General features: G+C 24.6%; 3 protein-coding genes across 5 annotated transcripts in view; 2 read left to right on the top strand and 1 right to left on the bottom strand.

Moving 5' to 3' along the window:
* LOC112598401 (histone-lysine N-methyltransferase setd3) overlaps nt 1-375 on the top strand; it is a 34315-nt gene extending 33940 nt beyond the window's left edge. The window contains exon 9 of the mRNA XM_025344838.1: nt 193-375. Within this exon, the coding sequence (XP_025200623.1) occupies nt 193-309 (117 nt within the window). The 3' untranslated portion in view covers nt 310-375. The remainder of the gene's footprint in view (nt 1-192) is intronic.
* Nucleotides 376-1090: 715 nt separating this feature from the next.
* On the bottom strand, nt 1091-5431 carry LOC112598556. 2 transcript variants are annotated; one of them, XM_025345071.1, is made up of 6 exons: nt 5091-5431; nt 4948-5022; nt 3276-3567; nt 3115-3191; nt 2498-2758; nt 1091-2408 (listed from the first exon to the last, which is right to left on the bottom strand). In XM_025345071.1, exons 3-6 carry the CDS (start codon nt 3532-3534, stop codon nt 1299-1301), a joined length of 1707 nt encoding a protein of 568 aa, XP_025200856.1. In that variant the 5' UTR covers nt 3535-3567; nt 4948-5022; nt 5091-5431; the 3' UTR covers nt 1091-1298. The 2 variants fall into 2 exon arrangements, with proteins under 2 accessions (XP_025200856.1, XP_025200857.1); XM_025345072.1 differs by lacking the exon at nt 4948-5022.
* A 9004-nt stretch (nt 5432-14435) lies between these two features.
* The window catches only part of LOC112598600 (sodium channel protein 60E-like), a 112974-nt gene continuing 106188 nt past the window's right edge, over nt 14436-21221 (top strand). The window contains exons 1-2 of one of the 2 annotated variants that reach the window (XM_025345131.1): nt 14436-14785; nt 19389-19711. In XM_025345131.1, coding sequence (XP_025200916.1) covers nt 19436-19711 — 276 coding nt within the window. In that variant the 5' untranslated portion in view covers nt 14436-14785; nt 19389-19435. Of the gene's footprint in view, nt 14786-19388; nt 19712-21221 lie in introns of those variants that run through there. The other variant, XM_025345129.1, reaches the window with a different exon arrangement.

Here is a 21221-nt window from a genome sequence, read left to right as displayed (position 1 = left end):
TTAATTTTTACCCTTAAGGTCTCTAATCTAAACTTTAAATCAACATAATTAATTTTTTGGTCAACAACTTAGTTTAAACATAGATAACACTTGGTTAGGTTATCAATTATTCCCATTTTATTGATTTAAAATTATGTAACATGTAGTTATTTGTTAATATTATTAATTAATTATAAACAATTTTATGTTTAGGATAAGCTGTCAACATTTCAACAGCTGGCCTATACTCAGATACAATTGGAAATGGACATATTGAAAAACGCATTGGAATATGTTAAACAACGCTTGGACATTATGTTAAAGCCATAATTATATTAAAAAAAACTATTTTATTATTATCTCTATTTAATATAATTTAACTGTAAGGACTTTCAAATAAATTTTTTTTTTTTTCAAGGATATTTGAATTTTAATGATTTACTATAATTGTTTTTTAAGAAAAAAAAACATATTTATTATTAAATAACACACGTAATATTGTTTTATTTTAATGAAAGTTTCTATAAATTTCTTTTATACTATTTAAAAATTGAGCTATTGATATAATATTATCAATTTTACACTTCAGTATAGTGCTTTTGATTTTTGGCAAAAAGTTAAGACTCCTCATAAATAATTTGATATGATATAATATGTATTATTTTCTATACATATAAAATACGTGCAAGATTGCCTTTTTCATTTCAAAATAAAAATATTATTATTCAAAGTTAAAATATATAGATTATATTATACATAATGATGTAACTAAAAAAACTAACTGTAATAACTTTTCTTCTAATCAGTATTAAAATTTATTTTTTATTTAAATATGGAGAAATAATAATTAAAATGTAAAAAAAATTTAACGACGATTAGAACAAAATTTTTATTGTGCATAGTATTAGCTGATTAAATATGCCAACTCTTTCTATTATACTTTGCATATTATAATTATTTTAAAATAAAAACAAGATTAAATAGTTTTTAATCAAATAATAATTGATACTTAATAGCAAATTTTATTAAATATTATGATACAATTTAATACAATAACACTTATAAATAATATAACAAATTTTGATAAAATATACAAAAGTTGTAAAACACACTCTCTTTTTTCTTTTTTTTAGCATAATCTGTTTAGTTTAGTAATGTAAAATAGCCCATTTAATAAAAATCAATAGCATAAATTAAAATTAATATTTGTATTACCCTGTGATCAAACATAATTTTAAGATTACTAAGAATAGTGTAGTAAATACTAAATATAAATAAATGAAAGTTTTAGATCAATCTTTCATAAAAAACATCTTGCATTATACTTCATTAATTATTTCAAACGCTCTTGCAAATTCGTCATAAGCGTTAATACTCAAGACTTGACATAATGTTTCTGATGTGTCTTGCATTGACCATCCACGATCAATTCTCTCAATGGAATCTTGCACTAAATCTACTCGTATGGATGGAGACTTTTTACCATTTTTTTCACCAACACATTGCATTAATAATAAGGATAAAACACCATTCATCCTCTTTAAGGTATTTATTTCATCTGGATCCTTCCATGCACCATTTTGATTTAGATCTTTCAATAATCTTGTTCTCTCTCTTAAAAGTTTATTGATTTTAAGACTTCTATTTTCACAACCTTTGCATGGAATTATTACTTGGCAACATTTATCTTCACTCAATGAATTCTTGTCTGTATTTAAAGGTGTGCATAGACTTTCATTGTTTTTCATTAGTTTCTCACACTCATTATCACTATCAATTTTATTAGTTAAACTCTTTTTAGATACACTTTTTATGTGTTTAAGAGTGTTTTCAGTTTCTTTTAAGTCTGTGACTATAATCACTTCAGTGTTATTCCCTTTAACTTCTTCTTCATATGAAGACAAATCTATATGGCTAGCTTCATCTTCTGTGACAATGATAACTTCTTGTTCCTCATCCATTACAGTTTTATCCAAATGTGAATTCGATACATTATTAACTGTTTGTGGTAGAGCATGTAACATAAATCCACCTTTAACAGGTGTTACTTGAATATTTTGATTTATTTTTTTAGTTAGTTTATCAATAAATGGCAATTCTAAATATTCTTTATTTAACTTTAGATCTGTAGATATTTTCCTTTTTTTAGATGGAGGATTGGTTATTTGATTATCCATTGATTTTAACAATTTCAATTTATCACCAAGTTTAGCATTTGAATTAATTTTTGGAGAAAAAAAACTTGGGTACTTTGATACCATGCCATTCAGATGATTCTTTTCATTTTTTTGATGCTCTTCATAATCTGCTAACAATTTATCCACAAGTTTTTTACGTTCTGTCCTTGATAACTCGTCTTCAATATTTTTAATTCCACCATTTAACGTTGGTACTGCATCTTTTTTCAATACTTTTAATGGATGCGATGACTTCAAAAACATATTATTTTTAATAATGATATTAATTAAGTGGTTACATTTTAGATTAGAAATTGATACCAGATCATAATATACTTTACCTTATTAGTATATTTGTTTTCATAATCATCTTTGTTGAAATGCTCTGAACATACTAGACAATTTTGATATTCATGTAAAATATTTTTATTATTATTACAGAACTTTAGCCATTTCTCTAATATTACAGTATCAGTTGGAAATTTGTGGAACATAATTTTATTGTTGCTCATCTGATTTAACTCATCCGATCCACTATACATAATACTGTTACAACTGGAAACAGCACATTTTTGCACATCGGATGTATTATTAAATTTTAACTGTGAAAAAAGAAAGTACTATGAAATAAAAAGTATTAATGAAAAATAACTTACATAATATGTTTAATTTTTTATTATTGATCTTATTTAAGCCCGGCAACTAATGTCATTAGTTGTAAATAGAAACAGTAGGATTTTTTATAAAGTTTGGTTAGTACGGTTGGAACACGTGTATGTATTTGTGTGCACTATGGATTCATCTCTAAAAGCTCAGGTGGTCACCCATCCGAGAGCAAGGGTGCTAGGTCTAAGTTTTTTGATGAGAATACTAAGAATAGACAATTTTAAGTAGTTGACGGGTAAGTTTTCTCACATAGAATATTGAAATATGTATATTGATGTTATACTATACTTACGCTTTCATCTGGATTATTAATTTCATTTGTTAATTTTTTGTCTTCTGAAGTATTAGGCATATTAATAGATGGAATAGCTGAAAAAATGTTGCACACTTGAGTCTATTTTTAACCTTTTATAAAATAGATTATTGATTTAATAGTATTTAATAGTAACCAACCAGTTCTTTTTAGTTGTCTTTTAATCTTAATGTTAAGTAATTGTTCTTTTAAACTATTACATTCAAAGTCATCAGAAAGAAAATGTTTGGAACAGACATACGATGTATCTGCATTAAACTTAAACGGTTGTTTAATATTTTTCATCCAAGCATTACGTCGTTGTGGATTTTTAGGAAAAATATGATACGACACATCTTTTTCATGTTTCTTTGTAGCTTTTAAATTATTATTACAACCAACTATAATACACCAAGGCATGGCGATTATAATTCACATGCAACATAAAATTATCTGAAACAAAATATTAATATGATAACTAATATTTGTATTTTATTTATTATAATTTATTACTTGTAGTTAATTTTAACAGTATATATTTTTCTAAACCAATATATCAAAGTCCCGCAGAAATAAAACAATTTATTGATTAAAAACATTTTATAAGTATTATATTTTTTTACATCTGAATTTTAACATATTTAAAATATAAGTAAGTCAGTTATTATTTTTTTTTTTTACAAATATGTATTTTAAAAAATTTTGAAATGTTATAACAATAATACAAGAGTTTAGTAAAGACTATTGATTTAATAAATACAATAATTTAAAATATGCAGATATGACTATATTAACATAAATGGTGACATATTTTAGGAGGACGTTACACCTGCATGTGGTGTCTCTGTCTTACAATATAGCATAACAAATTGTTTATTCTAAATATTCCATTTAACTCTGACATATTTAATACACTAGTGAATTTAAATGTAATAAAATTTAAAAGTAAGAATAATATCTAAAGAGCCTATAGACTTTTTTATATATTTTTATTTTAAAGTGAGTTATAAGCATTTTAAAACGTACAAATAATTTAGATTTTTAAAATGCTAATAACTTAATTTATATTAAAAATATAAAAAAGCCTAGAGGTTCACTAGATAATATTCTTACTCTTAAATTTAATAAAAGGTCAATTCACAGTTATTATTAAACTTGCCAGAATCAAATGAATTACTCAGAACGAATAATTTGCTATGTTATGCGTTTGTAAGACGGAGACACAGCATGCGAGTGTAACATACTTTAAATAATAAATATTAAAAACATTTGTTATTTTATATCAATATAACAAAATATTTGAATATATTTTGTTCATTCAGGAATTTAACATATTTATTTTTATGTTATAAGTATGCATAACCTGTTACTATTCTTAAATGTCTACATAGTATAAAAATAAATTATTTTAACAATAATTGAGGTTACTCAATGGCAAGAAAAAATTTTAAAAAAATTACAATTTACTTTTATGTATAATTATTATATCGATACAAGAATAATTATAAATGTAATCAAAAGTAACTTATTATGTATACTTCTAATATTTGAAAAAAAAAGTTAATTGTAAATTTTCACTATGTTTATGTACACCATTTCAGTTTACAATAATAGTAACAACAAGTTAACGTTATGTACTAAGTATTAATAACATTCAAACATTATTATTTAGAATATTTTTGTTATTATACCATTTAAACATTTTAAACCTCTTAATATTTTTTTAATATTTAATATTCTGTGATAGTACGTTATTACGTTAGTCATCAGATTATGATAAATGATAAAAGATTTAACGATGTTATTATATAATATTATATTTATTATAATTACTTAAACGGGCACGTGATATTTTGACGATACATGAAATAGGAAAACTGTAGCCAATAACACTGAAGCACGGTTAACCTAGATAACAACGGACGCATAATTACGGTTGTGCGTGAATCTGTTCAATTTAGACGATTTGAACTTACCACCAGCGAATGAGCGAAGTGCAGCGTTCGAATCAACGGTAACAGCGATTTCACCGAAACTGTAACGATGACCGTAGTAAGTATGAAGTTTAAGGACTCGGTGTTATATAAACTTAATTTTATTAGTTATCAGCCAAGAACGATGATTCTCGGTACTGACTGTTGTATCATCAGAATTAGTAAGTACAACGTTTAAAAAATGTACAGAACGAACAAAAATAAAATTATTAATTCAGATTTCAGTGTTCGATTTGGCAATTATATCGTCATTCCATCAGTAAACGAAAATCAACACACCACACTGACGTCACAAAATGTCCGAAATCAGATGTTAAGTGTTTACGAGTCGTTACACTTAGTGATAGCCACGATTTAAGATAATCTATTATCTTAAGTCGTGATGATAGCGCAGAATAATAGTGATAACATAGTGATAGCATTTCTCAATATTGAAAGATTACCATGGTTTTAAAATTATTGCGGTTACTGTGGTACAGGAAAGCATTAATTATTATATTATATTTGAGTCTTGCACGAGTTCTACCACTATACATGAAGAATAAAAATTTGCTTTGATTTATTAATCGTTCGCGTGTGTTGTATAGTTGCAGTCGATTTTTTTTCCATCTATAACTACGAATTATGATATATTTGATTAATGTATTTTTTTCGTGTTCACGACCGCGTTCATCCTTAATCATGAGACGTTTAACTGAAAAATTATAATGTACATTATACATTTTGTACTTTGGATCTGTTGCCGTGAAGATGTTAAAATCGTAAACATAATATATATAATATTAATACACTATGTTGTCTACCACAGTGGTGTAGCCATTGGATAGACTTAGTACTTTAGTAGGTAGCCCGGACCTACCCACCTTGCTCCAAAAATACATATTTTATATTGTATTGAACATATCACCTATAATTTTTACCCAATAATTGTATGACTATGAATAATAATATTTCCAATAAAATATCGGGCCTAACCCAGAAAAACATGTCTACCTACGCCACTGGTTGACTAAGATAATATGATCAAATGTATTAGTATTATTATTTTATGTTTAGTTTATTTATTAATATTAGCAAGGATGATCCGATAGAGTGTAGATGGCACTACAGGCGCTTTAACAGGTGATTTTTATTAATTTAAAAAAAAACTATATAGTTTTAAAGATATTAACTAATTAAGAGTTATTTAAAGACATTTGAAATTTTCCATTTTTTTCATAAACGTTAATAAAAATTATTTGCTGGGTAAAAATGCTTGAAAATTACCACAAAGTTTCTGATAAGAAGTTCATACTGAAATCTAAATATCTAAAAATATAAGTATTATTTTTTTTAGACATTTTGTATTTAAATTTTGACAAAATTGCATATTTACATAATTGTCTTATTCTATAAATAATGGTATTCGTTATTTTGTTATAGTTTAAAAATATTATTTGTGGTTGACACTTACATATTTTTTTTTTAAAAATTAAAATTTGCTTTATATTACTTAATTATTCATATAATATAGATAGCTAATAACTATAATACATTTTAAATATGATCAGAAATAACAGAAAATAAATGAGTAGTATAATAACCACAATAATAAATCTTATTAATTAATTATTATGTTTCTACAATACTAAACTTGTTACTAGATACTTACTTAAACTAGATTTGTAAATATACCTATAATAATTAATAATATATTACTTAGGAAGTAGGTGCTTTAATTGATTAAGTGTCATAAAAAAACTTATTTTATTTCTTTTTATTTTATTTTTAGTGCTTACTTAGATACCTATGTTCTATACTGATAATTTCTAATACGCATTAAAAATGAAATTAGTGAATTTTTATTTGATTTATGATGATTGTATTGTGTATTTATACACAACGTGAAAAGTTTAATGTTGTGTTAAATGCTTATAATGACTTAATTAAATCACGAGTAAATAAATACATTTTCTGAACAATTCCGTTTTAATTGTATCGTAGTTTGATAGAATTATATTAAATAACGGATACTTATTAAATCGGGTTCTACCCAACTAAATATATAAATAAAGATACACGACACTCATAATTTATTAATTGAAATTATATAAATATAGGTATGATGTAAATAGAAGGTGTACCTAAAAGATATAGAAAGATAAAAGGTTCATTTGTAAGTTTATCATCAATGTTCGTTGTTTACTTATTATATATTGTGACAGCACGCCATATAGCAATATATAACGAGTTTGTCAACTGTCCAGCTTACTTTGAATAGGTGAAACAATACGCTTGTACAATCATTTTGTAAAGATAATACGAGTAGTTAGATGGATTTGAACAATAATCTAATTCATGTAGTTCCTGTTGATTTTAACTGTAATGTTTAGCTCCTTTCTCTATATTATTGTTAATCCTTAATTAGAACTTAAGATGCCGTGCTAAAAAACTTAATCTATTGGTTTTTCCGTTAATTCTTGTTTTATTATTTTCGAAACACAAAACACCAAATACGATAAATCTGTGGAAAATAAGGGCTTCTTCAGACTGTGCTTTTATGTTCGTAAATTGTAACTTTTCCCGTCGTTTTATTATCAACTCATGTGATGTATATTATCTTCTAAGATACGAACGTCAAAACTCTAGCATCCTTGTCTTATAGGTGAGTTGTATATTCTCATCAATTGGTGGTCGGTGTGTCTTAAAATATGAGACTAGTATTGGATTTCCGCGTAGTGTACCTACTTATTTTTAATAATATAGACACATATGCTTATTTAAGCTTATGTTTGGTCTCTTCATAGTGTAAAGATTGTCGTTTATTGACATCGTATATTGCTTCTTAGATAAGGCATGGTTAATATGCTAAGTATAAGCGAGGCTGACTTCTGCTAACTAAGGTTTTATTGTACGCGTCATGGTATATAATATATTAGTCGACGTATATTTGAAGAGGTTTTAATTTATAAAACACACTATTGTAAAATTAAATATATATACTTACATTCCATCGATTTGCTCAGATTCTAAAATAAAATGGAAAAACTAAAAGTTAAATTCTTATTGATTTCAACAATTGAAGAATTAAACCGTTCTATTCAACGACGGTATTGACTTGAATAATAATAATAATAAATTATATAATTTTATAATAATTAGGTATAATATTATGTATATATATATATATGCGACGTTTTTGGTAAAAAGTAGTTCAATCTACCGTTTTATTAAGAATTATATACTTGACTCACCATCTCAAATCAAAATTGTTTTCGTATATATAATTTTAACATTGAAATTAAATTTAATACGCCTATTACAGTGATCTATTCAATAATTAGGATGCATTTAAAAAATACTATATAGCAAGAGTGACTTTTCCCTTTTTTTCTTTCTTTATTTATAATTTTTTATAATTTGTAATTCATACATTGATAATGTTTTTATTTCTCTGATCTGAAATTGGTTAAATAAATATAAATTATCAAATATTATGGAAAAGTATTTAGTATACTAATGGAAATTGGATAACCCCTTCTACGGAAAAACAAATAAAATATGCAAATTTATTAAATTTGAAGCCCCAATAATAAAAAAATTATGAAAATAAACTTTTAAACCTAAATATGTTTAAGAACGCATATTATTTATCCTTCACTAAATGCTAATATTGATATGATTTATCTACTGGATATTATTAGAAAATATTAGAACCAATATGTTACGAATATTTGTTTATTTAATAAAATCAATTATGCATTGTCACATAATATGTACTTATATGTTTATTAATGTAAGAAATAATTAAGAATACCTCCATTATTAACGAAATTATAAAATAAAATAAAATAGAACATTTTATATTGCATTATTTCACTTAAACTAAGAATCAACATTTAAACAAAATGTTAAAATATATAATCTATTGTATTAATATTATATATTTACTATAATGCATTGGAATATTTTTATTTTTTTATTACTTTAAAAAATTAAATTATTGCCAAACCCTCTGTAATCTATATAAATAATATGCTCATTATATTTTTTTTTTGAAATGCTATCACTTGAATATTTTTAAGTATGAATTATACATTATATAATAGTAATAAATTTTAATACTGTTAATTTTTTAATGTTAAAATTAAATATATTCATGTAAGTATTTTAAGTTTATTTTGTTATTAACAATATAAATTAAACAAGTTTTGTAACATTATAAATTACTCATTCATATAGGAAATAAAATTGAAAAACATTGGAGCTTATAAAATAGTTATCTAAATATAGATGCCAAAACCAATAACCATTTGTTAGACAGACAAACGATTTTATGTATTTTTTTAATAAGATATATAAGTTATATGTACTTATAACTTATCGAGTACAAAAATATTAGAACTTGGCAGTAAATATTTTTATGAATCTGTAAAAAAAATTAAAATGAAATATGTCTATGTGTATGTATATCAGAAAACAATAATAGAGCAAACAAATGCATTAAATAATATTTATTGCAACTTTAACCATAAATATTAAGTAAATTATCCGTCAGTTATTTTTTGTTTGGCTCGTTTAAAATTATTTAAAAAATATGTATAAATATAAAATAGGTACTAAAGTGAAAGGTTTCAATTTATCCAGTTGACAATTTAAAAAAAAAAAAAATGTGAAATAACCTATAAATTACTTTTTTCAGATCAGACTGGAGTAATCAATAAATTTAAAATTAAATTCATAATTATTTTAAACAAAAATTACCGTCAAATAATAGGTAATGCTAATGTAAATTAAATGGTGTATCAAACAATCAGTTAATTTTATAATAAGAAAATACCTATTCAATTATTCTGTTATTTTTCAAAAACAATTTAAATTCAATTGGATTGAAAAATAATATTTAACTAAATGCCAAAATGCATTTTAGAACACGTTTATTTTTTTTTTTTAAAGTTGTCTTTATGTAATAATTAAATTGGACGAATTATCAAAAATTTAATTTTGAAAGAAATATATTAGTAATGTATTTTAGTAAATCATGTTGTCTAATACTCTAATGTATTATTTGCAGAAAAGAAAAAATATATTTAGTGTTTAAAATAAATAAGTGTTAAAAAAAACGAATTGTCTAATGTGTTTGGATATTTATTAAATAAATAGTATAATACAATTTAAATAATGAGATATATATTTTGGGATTGTATAAATCGTTGAGTTTGTAAGTGTGATATTATTTTATATCTTTATAAATTACAATCGTTCAGTGTTATCAAATAAACAAAGTAGATAAATAGTGTATACTTTTGAAAATTTTGGGTGGATTGTTAATCAAAATAAAAATTTTTGGCTCTGTTACTATGTATTTTTTTAATATGTGCGTGTTAAGTTATTTTTTAACAGGCTATACTCATGCAATTTAAACACGCAACTTGAATTATTTACCCTTCTACTGATAAACTTGTTAGTATCCAAAGAAAAAACAAATGTTGCATGGAAAAAAAATATGAACGAATATTTCAAAATATAAAACAACCGTGAAATTATTAATTAAATTTAGATAGCTAAATATATTATATACATTATAATAAATTATTTTGTTTATACCATTAATTACATTTGTAATGTATTATACTTAATGTAATCATTTTTGAGATGTTTATTTTGGGAGTTTCACTTGCATAATAAACATCGCACGTAAAATAATGTATATTATACAAAACATTTTTATTTTTATTTTTTGAAATATTTATAAAATATTTTTTAACTGATATTTAAATCAATCTCGAAATTTTTTCTTAGTGATATTTGTTTTCATAATAGTTCAACTAACTATTCTTTCGTTTTTTATTTTGTTAGGAAACTATTAAAATTAAGTAAGCTTTGGACTTGAAAACTTCACTAAATAATATAAAATTTTTAAATTTTTAAAATTTTATGAAAATTATTCGTTTGATGTCCATAAAAAAATTTAACGAACTTTTATTTTGATTAAATTTATAGCATAAATTGATATATTATAAGTGTTAATCAGTAATTTTAATTACATATCAATAAGTGTCATTGTAACCTTAAAATAAATAACTCAGCTGTTAAGTCGAATAGACTAAATCAGTTATAATTTATAGTTTATGAATAACATTACACTGAATAAATAATAATCATATTATTCAAAATTTACAGTAGTGTATTGTCAAATTTATCATTTAATAACTATCAAACTATTAGCAGTATACTTCTTATAGTTCGTAAATTCTACTCGTATTTATATAATTATTATTTTTAAGTATGAGAAATGTATAGCGCTAATAATAATCATACCTTCTCTGTAAATATTGAAATATTAGGTTTGATTAATTGAATAATTTGGCTTAAAAATTAGAAATATGATGAGTGCTATTTTGCTTATATTTTGTCAAGAATGTTTGGATAGAAATAATAGATGTTACACAGTCATTCTGATAGAAGACGGACTCGTCATATTTATTTTATCCGTCAGATCTACGCATAATATTTAGTCAACTAAGTTTGGCGTAATCTAATATAGTGTTTGTTATTTTTAATTTTTTAAGTAAACCGTATACAAGTGATCTGTAAATTTTATTTAAGATAAAATAAACTTTATATCTGAGTTTAATAATTAATGTATTGATTTAATAATATGTTTTTTTTTTTTACATATTGCTAAATTTTGGAACATTAAATTTTTTTCTATTTTGACAGTGATTTCCGGTAACGTATTGGATCTAGTTGATATTTCAGTAAAAATGCTTGGTATATAAATTTTATAAAGAATCTGAAATAAAAAATTAAGGGAGAAAGGGAATTTATACACAATACAGATTTCAATAAAATTGATTATGTTTTTTGATGTAATTCACAAATTAATTACAGTAGATACTTAAATAATTCACCAAATTTTCGTATTATTATTTACAGATGTGAATTTTGTTCTTTGTAATTTTTGACAATTTTGTGCTATTTATACACTCGTGAAATTTTCTTCTTATTTAGTTTTTATTTGATTTATGTATGATAACATTTTTGTTTTTGAGTAAAAAACTTGAAAATTTAATATAAGGTTTCTTAGAAGTTGTTCTTACGTTGAATAAAAAAAAAAGTTTAACATAAAGGCGCATAAATATTTTATGAGCTATTGAAGTTCAAATTGATGACACGTAAAACTATTATCTTTTCTTAAACGATTTTTGATATTTTGATATTTTTACATAATTTATATTTTTCTTTTTACACAGTGGTATTTTTAAAACATGTAGATACATTATTAGCTAATGACGGGTATTTCAAAATTTATAGTATGGGCTAGAAAATTATTTTTACTCAGAATCGTTTTGCGTAAGCAATTGTGATTTATTATAACTGAATTAAGATTGAACACATAAATTACAGTGACTAGCTCTATGACAAGATACATTTAACACACATTTACTGTAAAACAGAATGGTTGTCTATTTTTTCGCTTTTTATTATTTATAAACATTTGAAATTCAAATTTTTACAAAATTGGATACTTAAACAAAAAATAAAAATAAATTATTTATTTTGTTGTAATTCAATAATATTATTTTTAGTAACTTGGAATATTTTGCCACTGCGTATATTATTGTTTCCATAACACAACGGAATTTTCAAAATATTTATATTCATTTTATGCCATATGCATTATGAACCAGTTTACACTGTTTTACCGTAGTACGTTAGTATTGAATTATAATATATCTAACTACATAAGTAAATAACTGTTAGGTAGTTATATCATATGAAATAATAATTACATATGTGATGTTTTTAGTTAAAATTAGTTCTACTTACCGTATTATTAATTGAAATATAAACTACAACTATTAATAATATAAATATGTTATTAAATATCTGTATAAAATATATAAACTGACAGAATTAATTGACTGAACTTTGAAAACAAAACAATTTGCACGTGAATTATAACAGAAAGCCAAAAAGGATCAGTTAGAGCCTAAAACTTTTGGTATTTTTCATCAACCCTCACTAAATATAAAGTTGGCAACTATTGTGTAACTAAACAGTAAATAAAAAAATTAAAAAAAACAATAAGTACCACATGGTTGAGATCCAAAAATATACTAGCAATTAATTTTATACATTTTAAGCTTTCAAAGCTACTTTATTGGAATAATATCAACTGTCATAATTCATTGGTGTATGTTTATTTCATTGATAATCTGTTTAGACATATGGCACTATGTACATAAATATTGGTAATATATGTGCTTGAAATATTTTAAAATGATGTCTATAAAAATTAATTAACTTATAATTTTTATGTAATTAATAAATATTCATCGATTTTTACAATATTTTTGTGGAATTTTATGTGCTACGAATATTTAGATTTAAAATATATGTCAGATATATGAGGGGGGGAATGTTCCAAGTTTATTATCTTATATAATACGATGTAAGCAAAATATAAATTCTATGAAATACGAATACCTGCATAATATTTATAATTTGAATTTTTTTTCTAACGTCTCTCCTCCGCCCTAACTTAGGCTAAATTATGTTACTACAAATTTGTACACGATGTCCTGAAGTAGTTAGCAGTAAGCGGATATTATAATATTAACAGTGTCCAGTGAAGTATCATTCAAACAGTTAGTGTTGTGAAATTTTGTGCTTGCTGTACAGCAATGTGTAACTGTAACAATAATGCAAATGATATTATAATGGAAAAAAGTATTATGATAATCTTAAATGCCAGTGCATGTGTGTGTGTGTGTATGTATGTGTGTGTAGGTGGTATAATGTAAAGTTTCAAATGTAAACGATGAAAGCTGTGACAGTGCAAATGGTGAATGGTAACTGCAGGTTACTAGTCTTGTACAGGATATTATATCTACTACATAGTTCTGAGGGGAAAAATAGCGATCTGTACCGAGACGTATGGTTTAGAAACGCCGTCTTCGTGAAACCTAAGTACGAAGTGCGCGAGGCCCATGCAATATTCATACAACGCGTACGTATTTTATACGCATATATACCTGTCTATACCTGCCTTTCCACCCACCCACCTACTAACTTTCGCATACATAATAATATATGTGCTCGAGCGATGAGGGGTGCAGGATAGTGCCAGAGTGTTCTATAGTGCCTATGTCCTAGCAGCAAAGGTTTGTGCGCGCTGTCTGGCGGCGCAAAAAATTTTTTTCCTCTTCCGTCGAACCTCCCCTGTCGTAAGAGGGTGGTAGCGGCGGCAGTGGGCCGGTCAGATAAAATGCTAGTGCCGCCGTAGTACAGCGTAGTAGTAGTAGGAGTAGTAGTAGTCGTCATGGTGCGGTGGCCGTACGCGTACGCTTTGCGTTCGTCTACTCGCGTTCGTTCCGTCATCCGCAGACGGTCCGCTCCCCTGCCTCGTCCGTCGCTCACAACTTGTTGATGACCGTCGAAGTCGCCGCCGCCGCGGGTTTTTCGCTCGTTTCCTCTCCTCGTTGCCGTCGGCTATATCAACGATAATAATAATGTTATTTCTCGACCGTCGTCCTCTATTCGTTTATCCTCGCGGTGTCGTGTTACCGTTCCCGATACAATGCCTCGATGTTACCGGATTCCTTCCGGTATTCTTTAGGAGACTATATTGGCAATCATTGACGACTATTGTGATGATGAGAGAATAGCTTTCAATCATCAATGGACTAAAGGTTCATTTTATTTATTTATTTTGTGTGTGATAGATTTTTCCTTTTTTTGTATACCATTGAGTGTCGACCTATGTTGAGTAGTACCTATGTATGTATTGAGTATACCTATGTCGGGAGTATTTAGATAAAGTACTCTTGGTGTATAATTTATGCTCTATAAATGTCTCTGCTAAAGATACATATACAATTTACGTGTCCAGATATTGAGTTGGTCTTTATTTCATTATTCAAATAAATCGTTTATCGTTGTTTGAATTATAATAACTACCAACGTACAATTTATATTGTGTTCTATACATGTATTAATATGCAGGTAAGTTATAGTAAATATAAATAAATGATGGGAAAAAATATTTATTTTATGAATTAAAAAACTCTTTTTTTGTTGAATTTAAATTTAAATTCTAAAAATAATGATTCTTTTTTTTTGATATATGTGAAAATTGCTAAAAGTTGTTAATTAAAATAATTTATGAGCATTTGAAGTCTCTAAAATATCAACTAAAAACATAGTACATGCACAAGTAAACCGAATTACTTTGCAGAATTGTTTTTTGAATATAAAATCAAAATCATTTATTATTACATATTTAAATTTACGATGAAAACACTGTCTTGTAACAACGAAAGGGATTCTAAACTGGAATTAAACACTTATTTATCGTATCTTTTCATGTTAAACATCGGATAGGTACTAAAAATGTCAATTAAAATTTATTTTAAATTTTGAGCAAGCTATAGCTATTAAATTTTATATCTAACGGCTATGTTCTGTAATGCTAATGTTTTAAAGAAAATATTAAGTACCGTAAAAAATTTTAAAAATAGTAAAATATATCTAAAGTTCTACTTTTTAACCTCAAGTTAGTCGTAAATGTTATACGAGTAGTTTAAAAAAAAAGAAAGATTTTTCAACTTAAATATTAATATTTACAAAAATTATAGATAATTGAAAATATACCAAGAAAATTACAGGAATATCTTTAAAAATATTGTTTTAAAATTGTGTAATTGTTTATTATTATGTTAAATATTCTGGAAAAAAAGTATGAAATACGAAAGTGTTAAAATATCATAATGGTATTAGTATTATTTACCAAGCATTTAAATTGAAAAATACAACTTGGTCATATCGATCTAAAGATTTATTTACGACTGAGCGTTAAACACTTTCTTACTTCGCTCATCTTGGCGCAAGATAGTAGTGTGTATGGGAATAAAATACCCTAATCCTAATATTTTTAATTGTGTTTAGTTTTTATTAATAGTTTACACGTGTATAGACGATTATATTTAATAGGTCATAATAAACTTTCGAAATTTACAGGGCTTTATGCACTATATACGACTATTCCATTACATGGAATAGTATGTATATCATTAAATTCAAGCATTGTTTGTTATTATTGTCACGATCAACACCAATAAGAATAATAATTATTAAAAAGCATCAATTTTAGTGATTTAAATACATAAAAAAACAAATGTTTAGTTTTACTAAAGAATATTGAGGTAAACTAAAAAAAAATGTTTTTTTAATAATTTAGTTCTATATATTAATCTGTATAGTCTTTAATTTGAAAAATGTTAAGTCCATATTATCTAAATAACTTATCTAATGAGTCATCTATATAATATTTGATACTTAACTAAGATATATATATATATATATTATATTTAAAAATATCATGTATCATATAGAAAACTTTCAATAAGAAATTTCAATTTTGACAGTAATAGTTTATATTAAATTATACGCGATTATTGACTATTTTTCTAAAACGTAATTAAATTCTACAAAACATGATTTTTTTTTTTTTTAATCCGTGATGAAATTTACGATACACCCGTGTTTATCACAAACGGTTTTATTTATATTATATTTCAATATTCAAAAACAAGTTAGTTCATCAACCCATCTCTGTTTCCTGTTCGGGATTTTTATGTTTACGATAAGTTTAACACATAAAATATATGTAAAATGTATTCTTAGCACGTTTTTCAATATTTCCTTACATCAATAAGATAATAACTAATGAAATAAACAAATTTCTAAACACATGATCAGTATACTTGTTAGTACTGTTGAATAATTTTGCTTGAACTATCGATATCTCATTCCAATAAGCATTTTTCTTGATATATGTTTGAAAAATAATACAATATAATACACCTTTCATAAATACAATTTTACTTATAAGATAAAAAAAATTTAAAAAAATTTAGCGAACAAATAACGATGTTACTTATTATGTTTAAACAATTATTTTATCAATTTATTTTTCATTTGTATGCATTAAAAATATATCGTTTATATTTAACTTGGACATATGACTAAAATATTGATTTCTATGATGAGCAAGATAATTATATTCAGATATATGTATGTAATCATAATTATTTTGTATAGGGATTATTTATTTATTTTTAGTTATATACCGGTATGCATAGGTTTTAATTTATCATATTTTTTTATAAGCATTTTTCATTAAACATGAACAGCATATGTTTATATTGAATTTTAAATAACAAAAAAAAAAATGAGGACAAAAGAATACAAAACAAATATTTATACAAAAATTTATTTAGTTATTTTTATTTAATTATTATCGTTACTGTTTTTTATTGGTATTAGCATTGATTATATTTTTATATTGAATTGTAATGGTGGGTTTTATAAGAATTTAGTATAATTTAATATTTAAAAATTATTTTTAAATATGTCATTACTAATCTATTCTGTAATTTGTTTAAAAATTTAGCGATAACATAAAATATAAATATAACTTTAATTTTGTACTAGACAAGTGATTATTATATTAAAATGTCAACTAATGGATTATAGTTTTTAATTATAGAATTTATCAAAAGCTTAACTATTATTTATATGTTTTGTGTTTGTATTTAGAAAAATAGTGCTCATGATGCACTATCAGAATTAAAATAAAAGAATTCTCATTATTTTGTAAAGAAAGTAACAATAAAAGGTAAAATATAAAACAAACTTTATGAAATACGAATTTAGAATTTTTTTTAATAAAGAAAGTACAATGCATTTGTTTTATATTTATATTATGTTTTCATCATAAATATAGTCATCCAAGATCAATGGATCATACTATATCATATATTATACTAGGAGTTCATCTGTTGAAGTACTTAAACGATTTTTTGTTAGGTTTTATTATTTTTTTTTTTTAAATGTTATACTTTGTATCAAACACAACAAAGATTCGATATTTAGAATCTCAAATTATAGCGTTATAATATTTATTACCTAATATGACAACTAGAATAGAAGTTAGTCAAGTAAGCGAATAAATGAATATAGTAACTATATAGTACTTATTTTGTGTCTATTCATAAAACATACATTTTTCATTTATTATAAATAAAATAATATTATATAATATTATAAATTATAATACATATGTATATTATAGATAAGATTTTAAAAATTATTATTTTATTTTTTATTGAACATACTAAAATGGTAATTGTATAGGTGTAATAATGATAAGGTAATAACAGTAAAAAAAATGTACGTCCAAGGAAAAACCCAAGATGTTAACGCAAAAAATATTATACTATCATCTCATCAGTCTGCAATGTAATTCACCGGATACGTTGACCTGTTGTTGTTTTTGTTGTTGCTGTAGAAAGACTTCGCGCTGTGTCGTAGTATTTGGTAGTCTGCTGCTAATCTCTTGAGTGCACCATGGCAGGTATTATTGAGTGTAGCAACGTGTCAGTATATCTTTCTTAAGCTGATTGTTCCATTCTTTGGTCTGCTGCACTTTTATCGTGGTGTAATCCCGTAGGTGCGAAGTGCGTGACTGACCGTTTAGTAACCACGTCGCCTATCATGTCCATCAGTGTTTCGAGTTTCTTACAAAAATGGCGTGCGTAGGTATAGGTATCTCTTCCCCGCTCTTACTATAGGTCCATAATTATTATATAGGTACTATCTAGTATCTTTGTATTCTTAAACCACATTTCTGAGCTACTATTGACTTTTTTTTCCGGATACGTTTTTCAGTAGCCGGATGTTGCACTTACGCATTGATATACATCTTATCTAGATGCTAATTTATCTTTTTTTTTCTTTCGGAACATCACAAATAAAACTTATCTTAAACATGATAATATCATTGACTCAATAAAAGTATTTATGTTCTATCATCCATCAGTATTAATGTTTTATAACCCTATCAATGGAAACTTAGAATAAAAAGATTTTAAAAATGTGGATAAGATACAGATACACTAAATTGTTAAGTTTATTGGCTAACATGTGTCGTCGTATTGTAATAAAAATAAATCTTAAATTTATGTTGTCGATGAATTGGTATATTTTGTTATAATTTTTACTGTGGTATTTTTGATGAATAAATTAGAAAATAATAGGGGATTTTAATTTTTATGAATGATATATACAATATTATAAAAATTAATGTTATATTAATATATTAAAGTATAATCGAATAATTTTCGTTTGCAAATATTTTTATACTAACACTTAGTTGAATAAGAAAATTTTATTGTTAATGAAAATAATTTAGTTGAAGAATAATATTTATTTACATTTTATTGTTGCTTTTAGGAAATTAATTGTATGAACGTGAACCTGTGAAATATAATCTTCTGATCATGTTACCAATTCGTTTACCCAATACAATATTGGCAAGTCGTCGCCAGCAACCGCCTACACCTAGTCCAACAGAACCTAAAGTACAAGTTCGGCCATTAACGAAAGATTCGCTGGAAACCAGACAACATGTTTCAACGTCTGTTGGGTATGGTTACCAAACTCGAAATAAAGTGAGCGTGTTAGATGGATCTGTGTTGCCCAGCAAATTTGAGCCGTTTCCTAGTGAGTTGTATGGCATGCCACTTGAGGAAATTGACAATTTTATATTTGATGAGGTAAGTTAAATTGATTTTATCTTATTTCCTAGAATAGTTTTTATTTATTTTTAAACAGTATAATTTTTATTGTTATTGGTTAGTTGATAGTTATTACGATAGAATACAACATTGTAGATTTTAAATGACCATAATATTTCGTGTTACCTATATCTTCTCATGTTATAAATAATGTATTTTTTTTGTTCTAAATTATTGTCTATTAGATTTAGAACGCACTGAGAAGCTATTGGTTAATAGGAAACCACAAGTTTTTGAATTAGTTTGTTTATCTTGACGACCGACGTAGTTTTATTTGTTTACATTCTGGGTTTGCACTTTGATTTTATGTATTTCGCAATCATAAATTTAACTAATTTTCTTATAGAGTTTATTTAATTATATTTGCTACTAATATATTGTTTAAAATAACGTACGATATCTGGATAATGGATTTTTTTTCATAAGTATTCAAAAGTTTTATAGCTATTTCTATATAAAAATTACACGCCATACTGAGATCAATTTAAAGAATCGTCTTTCTAACGCCATGATTTATCATTGTTTCAAATTTTAAATATTTAGTTTAATCATTATCTCATGCTCCCTGTAACCAGGTAAGATCAATACCCAACCAGATCTCTGTACCTATCCTACACACCCTTTTTATACCTTTATTGACGTAAAATAAAAATATTATACTACATGTCATTTTAAAAATTAATTAATGAAATGTATAGGCTGAGAAAAATATAAATTATAACAGTAACTCATAAAAAAAAAATTTAAAAAAAATGAAAGAAGGAAAAAATTGACATAATTAATTTACTTTTTAAACATTTTATAAATGTGAGTGTATATATATAATATATATATTTATTAAAAGTTATGATTTTTTAATAAAATAATACATTATGTCAAATTAAATGCCCTTAACATAAATAGTAGATTGAAAAAATGTATTTAGTATTTATTATTTTAATATTGTAACAATTTTATAACAATTTAATCACAAAGCATTAACCTTTAATTATTACTTTTAATGATTCAATATTAATCAGTTTTAATACTTTTTGACTTTTAATTTCTGTTCATAAAATTACAATTTTTTACTTCCCTAGATTAATATTTTTAACCAAACGACCAAATATGATCACCAAGTATTAAAATTAAGTTCATAATTTATTAGATTTTCATACATGATAATATTATTTTTATAAACTTTTACAATTTACTATAGACACTATAAAAAATAAAAAAAGTGAAAAATTAGTAAATAAGTGTACGAATGAAATATAATATAATATATTTTCAATAAATTTTAACATTGTCAAGCATAATATTTTCTGGTATAGATACTTTAAATATCGGTATCATTCTTTCTGTTTAGGTGTTTCATTTAATTTTGATAATTTGAATAATATTTTATAGATAAAACAAGATAGTTATATTCCTCATTTGTAAGTGAAATAGATTAACTTTGGTTAGACATTACTTTACAAATAAAATAAAATTACTTCTTAATTTTTTT

Source organism: Melanaphis sacchari, unplaced genomic scaffold (genome assembly GCF_002803265.2).
Source record: "Melanaphis sacchari strain LSU unplaced genomic scaffold, SCAv2.0 Contig48_pilon_pilon, whole genome shotgun sequence".
Classification (NCBI taxonomy): Eukaryota; Metazoa; Arthropoda; class Insecta; order Hemiptera; family Aphididae; genus Melanaphis; species Melanaphis sacchari.
Note: the sequence above shows the minus strand (reverse complement) of the source record. Positions and strands in the feature narration are given on the sequence as shown.